This window comes from Podarcis erhardii, assembly GCF_964252035.2.
Source record: "Podarcis erhardii genome assembly, chromosome: 14".
In the NCBI taxonomy this organism is placed as follows: domain Eukaryota; kingdom Metazoa; phylum Chordata; class Lepidosauria; order Squamata; family Lacertidae; genus Podarcis; species Podarcis erhardii.
In genome coordinates, this window is record NC_138503.1 from 50,193,140 (window position 1) to 50,211,908 (window position 18,769).

Sequence of the window (18,769 nt, forward strand, 5' to 3'; positions counted from 1 at the left end):
TAAACTCACTGTATGCAAGTTGTACAAGTGACAATCAAGTATTTCAGAAACTGTTGGGACAATCTTTCCTGGAGAAATGGGTTGAAATGATCCTCCCAATTTCTGTATGCACAAATTTGATGGAGAATTCTCTGGGGCGGGGGGAAGCATGACTGTTTGAAATGGTCCCACAACACTTTAAAGGCATGGTGTCAAAAGGAGATGGGAGCCTTTCATAGGCCTTTGAGAATTAACTCTGCACAATTCCTACCCACCTCACTAAAAAAAAGGGGGGGAGGAATAGATCTGCAAACTCCTGGTCTTGAGAAGGATCCTGTGGCTAAGAATGGGCAGGGAAACCTTACCAGGCACTCCCATGAAAAATGCTACATGGTCCTATTCAAAACAATTAACTGGATTATGAGGGCATCACCCCCACCAGCATACCTGAACTGGCCACAGACTTACTTTTTAAAAAGAAAGAGGAACAATAAAAGGTCCCCCCACTTTAAAAAACAACAACACCCGCCTGTCCCCTTTTTTATTAATATTATTTACTTGCCCAAAGTCCTCTCCCTTGGCTGCCAGTATAAACACCAGGTGAAATTCAGATGAGGGAAAAGGCCATTTCTTCCCCCGAGCCACCAAAGCAAAGCCACATTATATAAACCAGCACCGTTTAAATCATTCTCGATTTAATACAAACAAGTGCAAAAGGGAAGCCCATTGCGGGAGCAACCGGCTAGCTACACGGGTATATATATATGAAAAGAACAAATTTCCCTTATTTGTTTTCCCCACCCCTCCCTTCTGTCTTTAATACAACTTCCTGAGGTTTATTTTGAAAAGAAGGAAAAGTCAACTGGTCTGTGATGCTTTGGGTAAACCGGCTTGCTGAGAGCTGCGCTGCCACCTAGTGGTGAGAAGGAAATGTTCGCAGCAAGTTGGTCTCCCCCCCCCCCCCACAAAATCATAGAATTGTGGAATTGAAAGGGACACCAAAGGTAATCTAGTCCAACAAGCAGCCCCGCCTCGTTCTTACTGGAACCGGGGGGGTGGGGGGAGCTGCTTCTATATGGGTGCACTGCACCTGGCATGCACAGCCAAGCCCAATTCAGCAGCCCCCCCCCCAGTTAAAGCCACCCTCCTCTCTGCTCGACACATGAAGGGGTCTGGCGTAAGGACAGTGCGTTAAAACATCCATGGCTCCCCCCCCAAGGAATTCTGGGAACTGTGTGGTTTGCTGGGGGTGCTGAGAGTTGTCAGGAGGCTTCTATTCCCCTCCCCAGGGCCGGATTTAGGTCTGATGTGGCCCTAAGCTACTGAAGGTAACGGGGCCCTTTCTATGTCCAGCTGTCCTTTGTCAACAACAAATCATCACTGTTTCTTGTGCTGAATATATGCTACATGGTAATTTATGGACCTAATAGGTATCTTATGGGACGCGGATGGCGCTGTGGTCTAAACCACAGAGCCTAGGGTTTGCCGATCAGAAGGTCGGCAGTTCGAATCCCCGTGACAGGGTGAGCTCCCGTTGCTCGGTCCCTGCTCCTGCCAACCTAGCAGTTTGAAAGCACGTCAAGTGCAAGTAGATAAATAGGTACCACTCGGGCGGGAAGGTAAACAGTGTTTCCGTGAGCTACTCTGGTTCGCCAGAAGCGGCTTAGTCATGCTGGCCACATGACCTGGAAAAACTGTCTGCGGGCAAATGCCAGCTCCCTTGGCCTACAGAGTAAGAAGAGCGCACAACCCCAGAGTCGTCCGCAACTGGACCTAACGGTCAGGGGTACCTTCACCTTTACCTTTAATAGGTATCTTACACGATTTGCACACGTTGCTATGCAACCAGTCCATGCAGAACGTAGGCACCCTATATATAGAAAGGAGCAAACCAGTGATATTTGAGGGAGCAGGCTAGCAGGCGGGGCCCATGACTTACATCATAGGAGCCTACACAACACAAAACACTGTTGTTGCTGTATGTAGGTTTTATTTTATTTGTTTTTTATCTCATATTTTGGAAATGTACATCCAGGTGTTTTTTTCCTTTAAATTTTTTGGGGGCTAAGCTATAGCTTGATTAGCTTATACATAAATCCGGCACTGACCCTCCCAGAGCTACAATTCCCAGAGTGTCTCCCTCTTCCCAGGGAATTCTTGGAATTGTAGTCCTGGGAAAGGCTCCCAGCATCCTGAACAAACTACAATGCCCAGATTTCTTTAGGGGAAGCTTAAATATTTAAGGGTCTATGACAGTGTTTTAAATGTATGGTGACCGTGTTGAACCACTCTGGGAAATGTAGCGGGCGGGGGGGCTCCTAAGAACTCTCAGCGCCCCTCAACAAACCCACAGGTCCCATAATCCTTCAGGGGAAGCCACGGCTGTTTAAAGAGGTAAGATAGTGCTTTAATGTGTGGTGTGAACCTGGCTCAGAGTGGTTTTGCAATCCTGTTGATTGTAGTCCTGTGAGGGGAACAGGGGGCTCCTAAGAGCCTTCGGCACCCTCAACAAACTACACTTCCCAGAATTCTTTGGGGGAGCCATAAGGCTTCTGGCAGCTCTACATCCATGCCCAATTACAGTGGTACCTTGGTTCTCAAACGCCTTGGTACTCAAACAACTTGGAATTCAAACACTGCAAACCCAGAAGTAAGTGCTCCAGTTTGCAAACTTAGTTTGGAAGCCGGATGTGCTCCATTTTGAGTGTTACGCTTCCGTTTTGAGTGCCACACTGAGGTCTGTCTGTTTTTGCTATTTATTAGGGTTTTCGTTTTTGCGGCTTTTTTGTTTTGTGACTGTGTTGAACCCAGTTCAGCTACTGATATTGATTGATTGATTGTGTGACTGCAGTACATTGTTTATTGCTTTCATTTTTTGAATCAATAGTCTCGTTAGATAGTAAAATTCATGTTAAATTGCTGGTTTAGGGGTTGTTTTTAAAAGTCTGGAACGGATTAATCTGTTCTGCATTACTTTCTTTGGGAAAGTGCGCCTTGGTTTTGGAATGCTTTGGTTTTGGAACGGACTTCCGGAACGGATTAAGTTTGAGAACCAAGGCTGCACTCGCTTGGTAGCAGAGGAGGGAGAAACTGGTGCTAAACAGAGTTCCTGAATTGCTCTGGGCTGGACTAGGATTCTCCAGACAGACCAGTGTACAGAGAAACACCAGCCAATGATCACATTTGCTCCCCAAATGATGCCAATGAGTCCATCAAGTTGGCTTTCAAGGCCTGTTCAGTTTGCGGATCTGGACCAGGGACACTCCATCCCTGACTGTCCACTTTCCAGGTTTTGAATAAACCCCTTGTTCGATTCTCCAGCTTCCTCTTTTCTTTTTTCTTTTCTTTTTTGGCCAAATGGCTTTTACTCTCCTAAAGCAGAAAACAGAAATGGAATGGCTACTCCATCACCGACAGCAAACAGACTCTCCGTCTCTCCGAAGATACTTCACTCTTCTGCCTAGTTCTTTATCTTCAACATATGGAATAAGCCGAATTTCGTTTTCTTCTTTTCACTCTCCTGGGTGTTACGGGGCACATCTACAGAGGGCGAGGAAAACAATACAGTGGTACCTTGGGCTACAGACGCTTCAGGTTACAGACTCCCCTAACCCAGAAATAGTACCTCGGGTTAAGAACTTTGCTTCAAGATGAGAACAGAAATTGCATGATGGCGGCATGGCGGCAGCAGGAGGCCCATTAGCTAAAGTGGTGCTTCAGGTTAAGAACAGTTTCAAGTTAAGAACGGACCTCCAGAACAAATTAAGTTCTTAACCTGAGGTACCACTGTACACACCTTTGCATAACGGAACAAGAATGCAGATGTGGTTGAGATCAAGGGGTGCGATAGATTATGGAGTGTAAATGCAGGAAAGGACTCAAGACTGGATTCCCAAGATCACTTGACTCCTCAGACCAGGAAGGTTGTTATCTATGGGAGGGACAGGCTGCATCAGTGGCATAGCGTGGGGGGTGCAGGGGGGCCGGCCGCACCAGGCGCAACATCTGGGGGGGGCGCTCGCCGCCTCCGGAGTTGCCGAAGAGCCTCGGGCGCAGGCTTTAGCAGAGCTCCATGTCTCGCGGGACCGACAAGCTGTGCACGCGTCTGGGCTGAAGGCGTCCGGCAGGCAGCGGCTCTCAGCGCTCGCCGCGGTCCCCGCACATCAGGGCCGCGGAGGGCGCGCCAGGCAGCCCCTCCTCACAGCCCTGCCGCCGCCGCCGCTGCTGCAGCTGCTGGGCCATGTTGCATTTTCCTCGCCTCTCTGCCCTCCTCCTCCGCCGGGCAAGCGGCGTCATTTGGGAGGCAGCGCCAGCGGCATCTCGCCTCAGATCACCTGACATGGACCCACCCCCGCCGCCGTGGCTACCTTACCATAAATACCCCAGCCCAGGCAGCAGCAAGAAGAAGCTGGCAGCGGCGGCAGGTTAGGGGCGCAAATTACTTGCCTTGTCCCGGGTTAGGGGGCGCAAATTACTTGCCTTGCCCCGGGTGCTGACAACCCACGCTACGCCGCTGGGCTGCATGGCGCCTGCTACAACTCCCATCATCCCTGGCTGGGGGCTGATGGGAGTTGGAGGCCAACACCACCACATGGAGAACACCATCTGGGCTTCTATTGGTCTAGTTTCCTCCTAGGGCCCGGACTGACTCCAGCTGCAAAAGCTGAGGTTGCCAAACAGATTACAGTCATACCTCGGATTACAGACGCTTCAGGTTGCATGTTTACGGACGCGCCGAAACCCAGAAGTATAGGAACAGGTTACTTCCGGGTTCTGGCGATCGCACATGCGCAGAAGTGCTAAATCTCGCTTTGCGCATGCGCAAAAGCGTCGAATCGCAACCCACGCATCTGCTGCGGGTTGCGAACATGCCTCCTGCATGGATCACGTTCGCCACGCGAGCATCCACTGTACAGTGGTGCCCCGCAAGACGAATGCCTTGCAAGACGGAAAACCCGCTAGACGAAAGGGTTTTCCATTTTGGAGGCGCTTCGCAAAACGAATTTCCCTATGGGCTTGCTTCGCAAGACGAAATGTCTTGCGAGTTCCTGCGGGTTTTTCCCCCCTTTTCCCCCCTTTTCCTAAGCCGCTAAGCCGCTTATCAGCTGATCCGCTAAAAGCCGCTAAACCGCTAATAGCGCTAATCCGCTAAGCTGTCAATGGGCTTGCTTCGCAAGACGAAAAAACCGCTAGACGAAGAGCCTCACGGAACGGATTAATTTTGTCTTGCGAGGCACCACTGTATTGCTTCGGGGAAGTTGTTGCAGGAAGTTTTTGCATCTTTCTTTTGGATCTCACGATTTATGTGGAGATTGTTTAAGCAGGCTGTGTGCCTTTTGATGATGCTTTGCTTATCGGTCATGACTACTTTTGCTCTGTGTGTAGTTATGTGATTATATATATATATATATATATATATATATATATATATATATGTTGTAAGCTGCTCCTTGAGCATGGTTTGAACTTTGGAAAGGCAGCATGCAGATAAAATGATTGATTGATATTGCTTTAAATGTGTGTTGTGAATGTGGTCCAGATCTGACCCAGCACACCTGGTCTTATCCAAGGACAAGGCTTCTCCCCCCCCCAAAATATCGCAGATCAGGCTTACCAAGCTTTTGGATCATGGCCGCTATCACTTCATCTTCTTCAATTTCCCTGAGGAAGCAAAGACAGACAGTTGAAAAGGGGGGGGGAGAGAGCAAATGCACTCCAGATGTTTCAGCAGCTGGAACGCTATGGAGAACAGTGCACTGAACTATGCAACTTAGAGAGATGAGGACTCTTGGCTTCATAAAGGTCAGGAATGACCCTTGGCTCAGCTCAGCCTAGCCAGACCCTGCCTTTCAGAACGCATTCTACCCTTTTCAGCTCCTTCCCTCTCCCCCGTTTCTATCAAGGAAGCCATCTCCTCAAAAAACTAATCAAGGAGGCAGGGGGCAAAGAGGAGGTTGTCTCCCGCCTCTCTGCATGATTCCCTACAGCAGTCGTGCCTCTTTGCAATCAATTGTTGCCGGGACTGGCTAATTCTGTCATGTCTCTGTGGCGCAAATCATCAGATCATTCTTCTATCGGAGACACAGGATGATTTGTTTCCCAGAGGAGGCTGCCCGTTGTCGTCCTGCAGGAGTTCCTGTTCTGCTCATTCGTCCAAAGAGGCGAGCAGAGACTCAAGAAGAGTCAGCAGGGACCCTCGCCTCCTCCCTGACACTCATTTGCAAGTCTTTTTTCATTGAAGCAAGCCCTTCGGTTTAACTCAGCAAAGTTTTGATTTGGTTCACAGAAAGTTTGGGGGGGGCAGCAGGGGAGAGAAATACGAGGCTGGCAATGCAGTCTCTTCCCTACCGGCCTAGTCAGCGAATCCTTTTGGAGCTTGGAGCGAAAAGACCTGGACCGACAAGGAAACAGCAGCCAGAAACTAAGACGGTTCCTAATTACTCCAAAAGGCTTGCCAAGGAGCCGGACCCTATGAACCTCAATTGGCAGATGGAGACAGTAAAGACCCACCGTGGGAGCTTGTTGGCCGTTCTCAGAAAACGCTGAGACCAAAGAGGCCTTCCTCAATGCAGGGCCCTCTATCAAGAAGTCCTGCCTCCTTTTCCTGAAGGGGCTTCCTCTTGAGAAACAGGAAAACCAGGAACAGGGAGGCAAAAACGGAAAGAAGAGGCAGCCAGCCCAACTTTGCAGCCTGTTCCACTCCTACACAGGGAAGGGAGGAACCAACAGAGCCCTGAAACGCCAAGACTGGAGAGGATGGGAGGGGTCCGAGTTCAGCAGCAGAGCATCACCTTTGCATGTCAAAGGCCCCGAGTTCAGTTCCTGCCTTCTTACATGTGGGGAGGTATCTCCCTTAGGACTGCAAGATGCCCTGCACTGAGTCCTGGGGCCATATCTAGCTCAGGTCTGTCTTCATTGATTGGCAGTGCCCCTCCAGGGGTCTTCTTCTACAACTAATCCAGAACGCGGCAGCTAGACTGGTGACTGGGAGCAGCCGCCGAGACCACAGAACACCGGTCTTGAAAGACCTACACTGGCTCCCAGTACGTTTCCGAGCACAATTCAAAGTGTTGGTGTTGACCTTGAAAGCCCTAAACGGCCTCGGCCCAGTATACCTAAAGGAGCATCTCCACCCCCATCGTTCTGCCCGGACACTGAGGTCCACGCCGAGGGCCTTCTGGCAGTTCCCTCATTGAGAGAAGCAAAGCTACAGGGAACCAGGCAGAGGGCCTTCTCGGTAGTGGCCCCCACCCTGTGGAACACCCTCCCACCAGATGTCAAAGTGATAAACAACTACCTGCCATTCAGAAGACATTTTAAGGTAGCCCTGTTCAGGGAAGTTTTTAATGTGTGACATTTTAGTGTATTTTTGGTCTCTGTGGAAGCCGCCCAGAGTGGCTGGGGAAACCCAGCCAGATGGGCGGGGTACAAATAATATATTATTATTATTATTATTATTATTATTATTATTATTATTATTCCACTGCCTCACCTGTCCTTAAGGCAGTGTTTCCCAACCGGTGTTGGGAACACTTTGGCCTCATGTTGGCAAGCCTTGCGCACCCGGGGGGAGCATGGGGCGCCCTGAAACAGAGGGTTCCCCATGCTGCGGACTGTAGCCTGCCGCCGGACGCGCGGGGCGCCCTGAAGCAGAGCGCCCCTCGCGCCAGGCAGACATGGGCCAGCCCCACAAGCTCGGGGGACAGCGGGGAGGCACAGCACCGCCATCCCACTGTTCCCCGACCTGGTTTTTTGGGGGGGAAATAAAGGAAATTTTTTTTTCCTTTATTTCCCCCCTCAAAAAAGTAGGTGCGTCCTATGGGACGGAGCGTCCTATGGGACGAAAAATACGGTACTTACTATTTCATAATAAAGTAATTATAAAATACTTTCTTTGTGTTTATTTGATTCCTATTAAAGAGAGTTACTTTATATATAGTCATTATAGGCACAGAGTTAATTTTTTAAACATTTTCTAATGGTGGTGTGCCTCGAGATTTTTTTCATGAAACAAGTGTGCCTTTGCCCAAAAAAGGTTGGGAAACACTGCCTTAAGGTCAACAACTTTTCTGTGCCAATAAAAGTCGGTTTTTGCAGCCGGCACAGATTATGCAAACCAAGCCATGCATCTACTAGCTCTCTTTGCATATGGTTACATTGCAGAACACGGACGACCCTGCGCCAATCACCGTGATGCCCATTCTGTAATTTGTTACAGCCATTTGGAATTCTGATTCTGTCTTCTGCGGCATTAGCTACCCCCCCCCCCCCCAGTTTGGGGCCATCTGCAAATCTGATGATCATCCCCTTCATCCCTTACAAAGACGTTGATGTCAGGGACCGTGCGGAGGAGGGCAGCACTGAGGAAGAATGGTGGGAGCCTCCCCCTCGCCCTGGTTAGTATCCTGAATCTTCCCAGGAGCAGGAGGGCAGTATAGATTTGGAACAGTGGTTTGCAGAGGGACGTAGTTCAGAAGGCAGAAGCTGAGAAATGCTGGATGGGGAAAAGCTAGGAGAAGAGACTTGGGGAGATAGAGAGTTAACAGATCCACTGTCTCTGGAAAGCATTCGTCCGCTCTCCCCAAGGTCAAGAAGGGCTGAGACAGTGGCAGAACAGAAAGAAGAGGGGACAAACAAGATGTAGGAGTGACGTAGATTAAGAGGGTGTAATCCTTAACTGGGAGCACCGCCATTCTAGGAGATGAGTCCTTTGTTCTCTCGCTATGATCATTAAAGGTTCTAACTGGTTAGAAGACTCCTTTTCCTTTGTTCTGCTTATCGGCTGCTGGGTGGGCAGCGGGCAGGGAGACAGCCAATACCCTGAAGTCTTGACAGTTGAACAACAACGGGTCCAGGACATAACCCTACAGTACCTCACTTGTCCTTTTTTTCCAGGATGGTGAGGGATAGGCAACAGAGTCAAGGCAATGCACAACCACAACCTTCTCCCCTGAAAGGCCTTTGCGCACCTGAGTCGGTCTTCATCCAGGTCCTCCACGATTTTATTCCGGTCGTTGACCGTGGCCACATACAACGCCAGCAGCTCCTCCTCGCGGGCCTTCTCCCTGGGCGTCTTTGAGAACTCTGAGCAACAGGGGGAAGAGAAAATGGGACAGGCCATTGCCATTAATTGGCTCATGAAATATCCACACAGCTGTGAGTGGGGCAGTGGCAGTGGCAGTGGGGGGGGCGGGGAGGTGGCTGGCAGGGCTTGCCAAGAGGGAAGGTATGCGAACATCCGTCCCCGTGTCGTGGATTCGAGTGGCGACAGTGACGGCAGGAGAACGGAAAAGAACACTGACAGGGTGAATGCGCTTTCCAATGGAGGATTAGCGAAAGGAACAGAATGAGATGAAGCCAGGAAGGAATGGAGGAATACATGGGAGTACAGAGGAAGCCACGGACTGAGCGAGTCGGTCTTGCCCCTTATTCACCCAGTAGATCATGAGTGTCCGCTTGTTAGAGTTCCAGTCATGTTTTAAATGCATTTGCTGCTGCTGTGTTTGAACTTTAATTTTTTTTTTTTTTACCTTATGTGTAAATCGCCTTGAGGTGGTGCTTTAGAAGGAGGTTAATAAATTAGTTGTAATAAATAATAATTTTATAATAAATTTATCACCTCTCCTTGACCCCAAGGTCCCAAGACATTATAACATGGGTAGGCAACCTAAGGCCCAGGGGCCTGATCCGGTCCAATCGCCTTCTCAATCCGGCCCGCAGACAGTCCGGGAATCAGCGTGTTTTTACATGAGTGGAATGTGTCCTTTTATTTAAAATGCATTTCTGGGTTATTTGTGGGGCATAGGAATTTGTTCAATTCCCCTCCAAAAATATAGTCCGGCTTCCATTAAGCTTTGGTTCCCCTGTTCTCCATGTGCGTATGTTTTGCCTGAGCTCTGTGAGTGCCGCTTTCATGTTTGAGGACCAGGACATTTGCAGGGAAACCAAAACGCTTGCTTACAAAGCTATTGTACTACCAACCTTACTATATGCTTGTGAAACACGGACCACTTATAAACGCCATCTCCAACTCCTCAAAAGATTCCATCAATGGTGTGTCCGAAAAATCTTACATATCACTTGGGAAGACAGGCGAACTAATGCCTGTGTACTGGAAGAAGCAAAGATCACCAGTGTTGAAGCACTGATTCTTCAACATCAACTTCGTTGAACTGGTCATGTTGTGCGAATGCCTGATGATCGTCTTCCAAAGCAACTACTCTATTCTGAACTTAAAAATGGAAAGCGTAATGTTGGCGGTCAACAAAAGAGGTTTAAAGACTGTCTCAAGGCAAATCTTAAAAAATGTAGAATAACTATCGACAGTTGGGGAAAACTGGCCTGCGAGTGCTCTAGTTTGAGAACAGCCTTTACCAAAGGTGTTGTGGACTTTGAAGACACTCGAACTCAGAACGCAAGGGAGAAATGTGCTAAGAGGAAGGCATGCTTGGGAAATCCCCACCGTGATCAACCCCCGCCCAGAAACCAATGTCCCCACTGTGGAAGGACGTGTGGATCCAGAATTGGCCTCCACAGTCACTTACGGTCTCATTGTTAAAACTGTGTTTATGGAAGACAATCTTACTGGGCTACGAGTGATCACCGAAGAAGAAGAAGAAAGAAGAAGTCTCCAAAGGTAGCTTGGACTGGGCGACATGCCTGAGGTCACCCTGTGATCTTTGGGGCTGAGCAGGGATTTGAACACAGCTTTCTCTCTCTCTAGCCCCTCTCTGGCCCACTGAACCATCTCTTTCTAATCCTGCACTTTCTAATCCTGCACTGTGTTCATGGAAGACAATCTTACTCGGCTACGAGGGATCGCCAAAGAAGAAGAAGATGTATGTATGTATCTATCTATCTATGTATGCATTTTTCACCTGCACAAAGTGAAAGCAGCACAAGATGCGAGTCACCTGTACTGGATCAGAGCAAAGGGAAAGGGGAGGGGAAAATACTTGCTTAAAAAAGAGTCTCTAGAGAAAGGCGGAGGACCCACCAGATTTGCTCATGAGGCTCCTTAGCTCGCTCTCGATGTCCCACTGCTTTTCCTCCAGCTTCTGTTGGTTCATCCTGTCGGTTTCCAAGGAAAGGAGAGGGAGGAAGGTTAGCGAGAAATGATATCAAGCATCAAAACAACTTGGCCGCGATCAAGAAATTTTCCCCATGGTATGACTATTTTCCATCTTCCCATTTCGACTCTCTTGCACCCTATCTGCGTCACCTAGCATCCCCCTCCTCTTCAAGTTCCTCAAATTCTCCCCCTCCTCATTTTATCCTCACAGCAACCCTGTGAGGTGGGTTAGGCTGAGAGGCAGAGACTGCCCCCCAAAGTGAGTCCCTCCATGACTGATGGGAGGATTTGAACCCCGGTCTCTTCCTGGTCCTAGTCCAACACTTAAGCCACTAATAGCACGATGGGTCTTTAAACTTCTTTTTGTGCTTTCCATTGTATGGTTTTTAATGTGCAATTGTTCTAAGCCAATCTAGTCCTTCTTGTTTTCATTTTTTTGTTTTCATTTGTTATAAACACAACAATAATCTGCCAGATATGAAAAATCCAGCAGAGGGGAGGATCTCAGCTGACGGGCCAAATACCATCTTTGCAGCCACTTTCCCATCACCCCACCCCACCCCGCCCCTGCTGAGAAATGGGCAAACTTTTCCAGACCTTAGCTGCGATCCTGCATTGCAGGGGGCTGGACTGGATGACCCTGTTAGAATTCCTGCTCCGTGATTGCAGTCATGGTATTTTTGTCTTTCACATGACGTGGTATGTTTTGACTCCATGGAGTGGGAAGTGACGGAGACAGGATGTTTGTGTGACTGTGTTCCGGGAAGTGGGACTGTTGTCCTTTGTTCTTTCTCTTTGCTGTCTGATGCTAGAGAGAGAGGGAGCCATGTTGCAGTGCTCCGTGTGTGTTTATATGTAAATAAAGTAGATTAGCCAAAATGCTGAGTTGCTGAGGTCTGTTAAGCAAGCTGCGCAAACTCTGCGGATCCCTAAGTGTGCTGGTGTCGGTTGGCATCGGTCGCTGTGATGTTTGGGCTGAAGAAAGCTTATGAAGCTCCCAAACAATCGACCAGGAGGGAGGGAACATGCCAGTCAGGCATGTGTCTCTGCCAGGATCCTACTCGAGTGTAGGCTGAACTCCTGACGGCCCCCTGGGTGCCCCTCCACGATTCTGCAATTCTCCGGTTTCACTTACTTGTGCATCAGCTCAGATTCCCGCCGCAGCAGCAGCTGTTTCTCGTGGATCAGCTTGAACCATTCCACCATCAAGGCATCCTCGCTCTCATCTGCACGCACAAGAACAAAGAAACCTCTGAGCTCTTCGCTTCGGAGGCTGCCAGAGGTTTGATAAAGTCTGACTTCCGGGAATATAGAAATCTTAGAACTAAGCCAATTGGGGCTTGAATGGGGGAGACATCTCGGACCCCGCCAAGCAAACCATGGGCAGCGTCCCAAAGGAAAAGCTTCAACATTTCATATACAGTGGTGCCTTGGTTCTCAAACTTAATCCGTTCCGCAAGTCTGTTCCAAAACTAAAGCGTTCCAAAACCAAGGCATGCTTTCCCATGGACAGCAATGCAAAATGGATTAATCCATTCCAGACTTAAAAACAGCCCCTAAAACAGCCATGGAACATGAATTTTACTATCAAATGAGACCATTGATCCATAAAATGAAAGCAATAAACATTGTACAGCATTGTACAGGCTTATCCGGCTCCCTGCTCCTGATTTGCCCCGCTGCCGCGACCAAGCCCTTCAGCCGGCCAATAGGGCTGGCTGGTGGGCGGGGTTAGCTGCATTTAAGCAGCCGCGGCAGCGCTGTGTCCCCAGTCTGTTCCTGCTCGCGTCGGATCTCCCGCCCTCCCTCCCTCCCTTTAGGTCAGTTTCCTCTGCAAATTGACCTTGCTATGGACTTCGGTTGGTTGCCTTGGTTGCCCAAGGGGCTTGGTAGGTCTTTTTTTATCCATTTGGCAAATTGACACCAGCCTCTTGGTTTTTCCGCCTACCTCATAGCAATTCGTCGCAACTTTCTGGTATTGGCGGTTAGGCACTGGAATATGTGTACTGTGCTGGAGGATTGGGTATGAGCCATCATCTACCCCTCCTCTTTTGGGTATTCCGTTAAAGGAATCCAGCGGTCATGGATCCTGTCCGATGGCACGACCCCCGGTGATGTCATGGGGGAGCTTCCAGTTGTATTTGCATCAACAAGCTCCTCCCACTGGTTGTTAACTCTGAAATGACTCCCTGCTGAGCGGGGTGGAGTCATGTACTGCTGTTTTATCCAATGCCTAAGCCAATACTACTCACATGCTGTAACCAATAAAGTTGTGGCCTTATTTTGCCCATTAACCAAAAATAATGTGTCTTTGTGTCTTACAGTGGTGCCTCGCAAGACGAAATTAATCCGTTCCGTGAGGCTCTTTGTATAGCGGTTTTTTCGTCTTGTGAAGCAAGCCCATTGACAGCTTAGCGGATTAGCGCTATTAGCAGTTTAGCGGTTTTTAGCGGATCAGCTGATAAGCGGCTTAGCGGCTTAGGAAAAGGGGGGGAAGGGGGGGAAACCCGCAGGAACTCGCAAGACATTTCATCTTGCGAAGCAAGCCCATAGGGAAATTCGTTTTGCGAAGCGCCTCCAAAACGGAAAACCCTTTCGTCTAGCGGGTTGTCCGTCTTGCGAGGCGTTCGTCTTGCGGGGCACCACTGTATTATAATCCTTTGCGGGTGGCGGGTCCTCGACTCACAACCAAGGTACCACTGTATCCCACACAGTTGCCTCTCCGCCCCAAAGACAACTGGACCCGCCTCACCTCCCTCGCAGTTCCTCAGCTGCTTCTCCATCTCCACCCCTTTGAGCTCCAGCTTGTCCAAATCCTTCTCGATCTGCCGGACTTCCTTCTGGATTTCCTCCTCAGGGATATAGTCTGGGTGGCGCTGAAATGGGGAAAAAATAGCCGTACTTTATCCCGCACGTCATACAACAACATAATCCTTACCCTTAAGGAGGGACCTCGGAGCACAATCATCCAGTTCTCTTCCTCCACATTATCCTCACAGAATTGCAGAGCTGTAAGGGACCCCCAAAGGGACGCGGGTGGTGCTGTGGATTAAACCACAGAGCCTAGGAATTGCTGATCAGAAGGTCGGCGGTTCGAATCCCCGCGACAGGGTGAGGTCCCGTTGCTCGGTCCCTGCTCCTGCCAACCTAGCAGTTTGAAAGCACATCAAAGTGCAAGTAGATAAATAGGTACCGCTCTAGTGGGAAGGTAAACGGCGTTTCCGTGTGCTGCTCTGGTTCGCCAGAAGCGGCTTAGTCATGCTGGCCACATGACCTGGAAGCTGTACGCCGACTCCCTTGGCCAATAAAGTGAGATGAGCGCAGCAACCGCAGAGTCGGTCACAACTGGACCTAATGGTCAGGGGTCACTTTACCTTTACCTTTAAGGGACCCCCAAGGGAAATCTAGACCAAAGCCCCCTGCAAGAATCCCTAGCAGTTGGCTGCCTGTCTTGTGTTCGAAAACCTCCAGTAAAGGAGAGTCCGCCAGCTTCTGCTCCGCACAACGACCCTGCGAGGCAGGTCGGGCTGAGAAACAGTACCGACGAAAGAAGAATGGCCGACAAAATTAATGGACTGCGCAGAATTGGATAAAATGACAGGAAGGATTCGAAACCTGCAGGACCAGAGATTTACAGAAGATTGGAAGAAATATATGAACTATTTGAAGAGCAACTGTAATCAACAAATTATGCTAGTAGGACTACAAGAAGTTTTGTAAGGAGAAATATATGAAATATTGCAAAGAAGAGAAAGAAGAGAGACATTAGTTATGATATTTAAATGTAATAGTGAAAGTAAGAAATGTAAATTAAGTGAAAAGATTGGAAAATTTTCAGAGGTGATTGATGGAAGTCAAAAAAGTTGTATAAGATATAAAAGTATGCTTAATAATTGTTGAAAATGATATGTTAAAAACTAATTATATATATATAGAGAGAGAGAGAGAGAGAGAGAGAAATGGAATATTGGCCAACACCAGTGGCCTCGAGCAAATCTGAGCATCTTCACCTCTAACATCAGAGATGGGACGCCTGCAGAAGACCTGCTGGTAGACTCCATCACCCATGACCGCTGGCCATGCCGGCGGGTGCAGATGGGATTCGGAGTCCCACTGCTCCTGGATGAGGGTTAGAGGCCTCCCCACCCCTGAACAAAACTGCCTTTCTTCACTCCTGGCCGTACCTTTGAGGGAGACAGCGCTTCACCGGTCGGAGACTTCTGGAGGACTCTAGGAGGAGACGGCCTCACTGGGAAGAGAGCAAAAGGGAAAGCCTCTTACATGGACGGACAGCACCACCCAGTTCATGTCTACTCAGAAGCAAGCCCCACCACGTTCGATAGGGCTTGCTACCAGGTAAGGAAATACAGAACTGCAGGGCTGTACAGTGGTACCTTGCTTCTCAAACTTAATCCAGTCTGCAAGTCCGTTCCAAAACCAAAGCGTTCCAAAACCAATGCGGTTTTCCCATAGAGAGTAATGCAAAATGGATGAATCCGTTCCAGACTTTTAAAAACAACCCCTAAAACAGCAATTTACCATGAATTAAAAAAATTACCATGAATTTAAAAAAATTCTTCCCTGCACTGATGATAGTAGTTGTTTGGATAGGGGGCTTTTATCCATTTCCGCAGTCGCACAATCAATCAATCAATCAGTAGCTGAATTGGGTTCCACACAGTCACAAAAACAAATGAACTGAAAAAGCCTCAAAAACGCAAAATAAATAGCAGAAACAAAAGCGCCAAACTTAATCTGTTCCGGAAGTCCGTTTGACTTCCGAAATGTTTGAAAACCAAGGTGCAGCTTTTGGTTGGTGCAGGCGCCCTGGAAACAATAGCCGACAGCCACATCAGACGTTCGGCTTCCGAAAAATGTTTGAAAACCGGGGCTTCCGAGTTTTCAGCATTTGAGAACCAAGGCACCACTGTATCTCAGTTAGCATGCAAAGGGTCCAATCTTTGGAGTCTCTTGGTAAGGCTGGGATTGACTCCACTGGCCCCAAGTGTCAGTTTGCATTTCTTAATACAGAAAGTATTGATCTGATGTGTAGAGATCTTTCCTATTCTACTTAATTCAAGAGGGTTCTGGAAGCCTCTCTGTGCGAAAGAAACAAGCAGAAGGTTCCTGATGTTTGGGTTATTCCTTCAGAGAAGCTGAGTTCAGCTGGCTTAAACTGGTCCTGTCTTTCTGTCGAAGTCATGCTGACTATACAAGTAAGGCCAGAAGGAGTCTGGGTTTCACTTTCTCTTTCTATCTCTTTTTTCCTTAAGTGTTTTTCCTTAAGTTTTTAGTGTTAAGGTTTAGACTTATTATAAGTTATTGTAAGTTTAAGTTATGTCTGGATTTCTTATGGACAGTGCCAATCCTGAATGTATTGGATTTGTGACTATTATGTTCATTTGCCTTTAGTAGCAGTAAAGCTCCGCTGGATGAAATTAAATAAATAAATAAATAAATAAATAAATAAATAAATAAATAAATAAATAATTATTTATACCCCGCCCATCTGGCTGGGTATCCCTAGCCACTCTGGGCAGCTCCCAACAGAACACTAAAAACAGAATGAAACTTCAAACGTTAAAAACTTCCCTAAATTGCCTCTAGTCTATTTTTGGGGAATCCTGCAACGTGTTAAAGTTGTTTCTCTGCTAACTATACATTGAAATCTATTCTGGATCAATATTGAGTAGAATTCCATGACACCAAGGGCCATATAAAGTAGTCCTGGAGATGACATTTGGACCGCAGGTCAGAAGTTCTCCACAGCGAGGCTAAACCGTGGCTTAGCATGACACACAAGCCAGTCCAGCGAGGAGGCAGAAACCTACCGGGCGCAACGGCCTTCTTGGAGGGGCTCAGCCCCTCGGCCTTCTTAGTTGTGGCAATATCCTCCCACTGCTGCTTGGGGGACCTCCAGCCACTGGAAATATCCACGGGAGGCACCAGCAGTTTTTTCTTTGGCGGCTGATCAGCTGATGAAGCTGCAATGAAAAAATATATACAGTCGTACCTCCGCTTACGTATCCTTCCGGTTACATAAACTTCGGGATACGTAAGCAGCAAACCCGGAAGTACCGTATTTTTCGCTCCACAAGACGCACCTGACCATAAGACGCACCTAGTTTTTAGAGGAGGAAAACAAGAAAAAAAATATTCTGAACGAAACAGTGGATGTGTGATTTTTGTGGTTCATGCTGTGGCCACAGACATGTGATTTGACGGTGAGTTTGGGGTAGCTCAATGCAAAAATCCTGAGATTCCATGTGGATCCGTGCTTTGTAACCACGAAAAAGTGGGTGTGTGATTTTTTGGGTGCAGGCTGTAGCCATGAACATGCTATATGATCTGATGGTGAATTTGGGGTGATCCAATGCAAAAATCCTGAGGATCCATGGGCTTTTACCTCCCCCCTCCCAGGCAGCCTCCTTTATCTCTAGAGTCCCTTATCTCCCTCCTGATCACTTGCCGATCAGCTGCTCAGCAACTTTGTTTCAACACCCCCTTCCTTCTTTCTAAAAAAAAAGCCACAAAATCTGCTTTGCACCCCTGGGCAATTCGGCTCCAGGGACCAAGCATTCGCTCCATAAGACGCACAGACATTTCCCCTTACTTTTTAGGAGGAAAAAAATGCATCTTTTGGAGCAGAAAAATACAGTATATTTCCGGGGTTTTGCCGCACGCTCATGCACAGAATTGGTAGACCTGCAGGAAACGGGCTTCTCTAAAGACATCTTGAAAAACCGTTTGCTCAATGAGTTTTTCAAGCCTGCTTCCCGTGTGGAAATCCCACCTCCTAAAAAATCTTGCCCATTTGCCCATTCAACCTAAGGTTTACATATTTTGAGGAACTCAAACACCACCCTTCAAAAGCTTTCTCAGGGTGACTTCCAAAAGTTAAGAACACAACAGAATTAAAACAAATAGACAAGCATAACATGGGTTGTTGTTTTTTCTTTAAAAATAACTATCCCAAACCCGGAGGGGGGGAGGACATGAAGGAAGAAAAACAGGCACAACACAGCTTAATTCTGCCAAGAGTTACCTCTGAGACCCCGACCACACAAATTCTCCACTACACACAAACTGATAGCACCCAAGGCTACTGCAGCAAACCAGTTCTTCCATCTTTTATGAAGCTGAATGTCTAAAATATGGAGCTGATCAATTTAAGCATCCTTAGATGCTGCTGGTTGGCTGGTCCAATATTTCTAAGTGTAACGTTCTGTCTAGCAGATGACTGGCGAGCTATGAAATTGCTTCAGATGAAAGAAAATGCTTATTCATGCCGTGCACTGTTAAACTGTGGAACTCCCTGCCACTAACTGGGATGGCTTTGAAAGAGGATTAGGCAAATGCGTGGAAGAGATTGTTATCAGTGGCTACTGCCTGGGAGAATACCAGTTGCTGGACACCACAGGAGGAGAAAGGGCTCTTGTGTTCGAATCCTGCTTGAGGGTTTTCTGTAGGCACTGGGTTGGCCACTGTGAAAACAAGATGGCAGACCAGATGGGCCACTGATCCAGCAAATTCTCCTTATGTTCTTAAATCTGCATTAGCAGAAAGTGCCCAGGGACACTTTTTTTTGGGGGGGGGCTGGGCTTTCTACAGGGACAAGCCCCCCATTTTTAGGTTTTTTGATAGCCTCAATGAGGACTGGATACTTGCTGAGGCGGTACAAATCAGTTTCTATGCCGAATTCTATACAAACTGCCCTGC

The 18,769-nt window shown here is 48.1% G+C and overlaps 1 protein-coding gene across 2 annotated transcripts in view; it reads right to left on the reverse strand.

Annotated features, from left to right (window-relative positions):
• Positions 1-2,816: 2,816 nt before the first annotated feature.
• Positions 2,817-18,769, reverse strand: part of MICALL2 (MICAL like 2) — a 52,991-nt gene continuing 37,038 nt past the window's right edge. For both annotated transcript variants that reach the window (XM_081839680.1, XM_081839681.1), the window contains exons 10-17: positions 16,882-17,034; positions 15,235-15,299; positions 13,803-13,926; positions 12,186-12,276; positions 10,976-11,049; positions 8,949-9,063; positions 5,594-5,640; positions 2,817-3,519 (exon numbers count right to left, since the gene is read on the reverse strand). In XM_081839680.1, the coding sequence (XP_081695806.1) occupies positions 3,440-3,519; positions 5,594-5,640; positions 8,949-9,063; positions 10,976-11,049; positions 12,186-12,276; positions 13,803-13,926; positions 15,235-15,299; positions 16,882-17,034 (749 nt within the window). In that variant the 3' untranslated portion in view covers positions 2,817-3,439. The remainder of the gene's footprint in view (positions 3,520-5,593; positions 5,641-8,948; positions 9,064-10,975; positions 11,050-12,185; positions 12,277-13,802; positions 13,927-15,234; positions 15,300-16,881; positions 17,035-18,769) is intronic.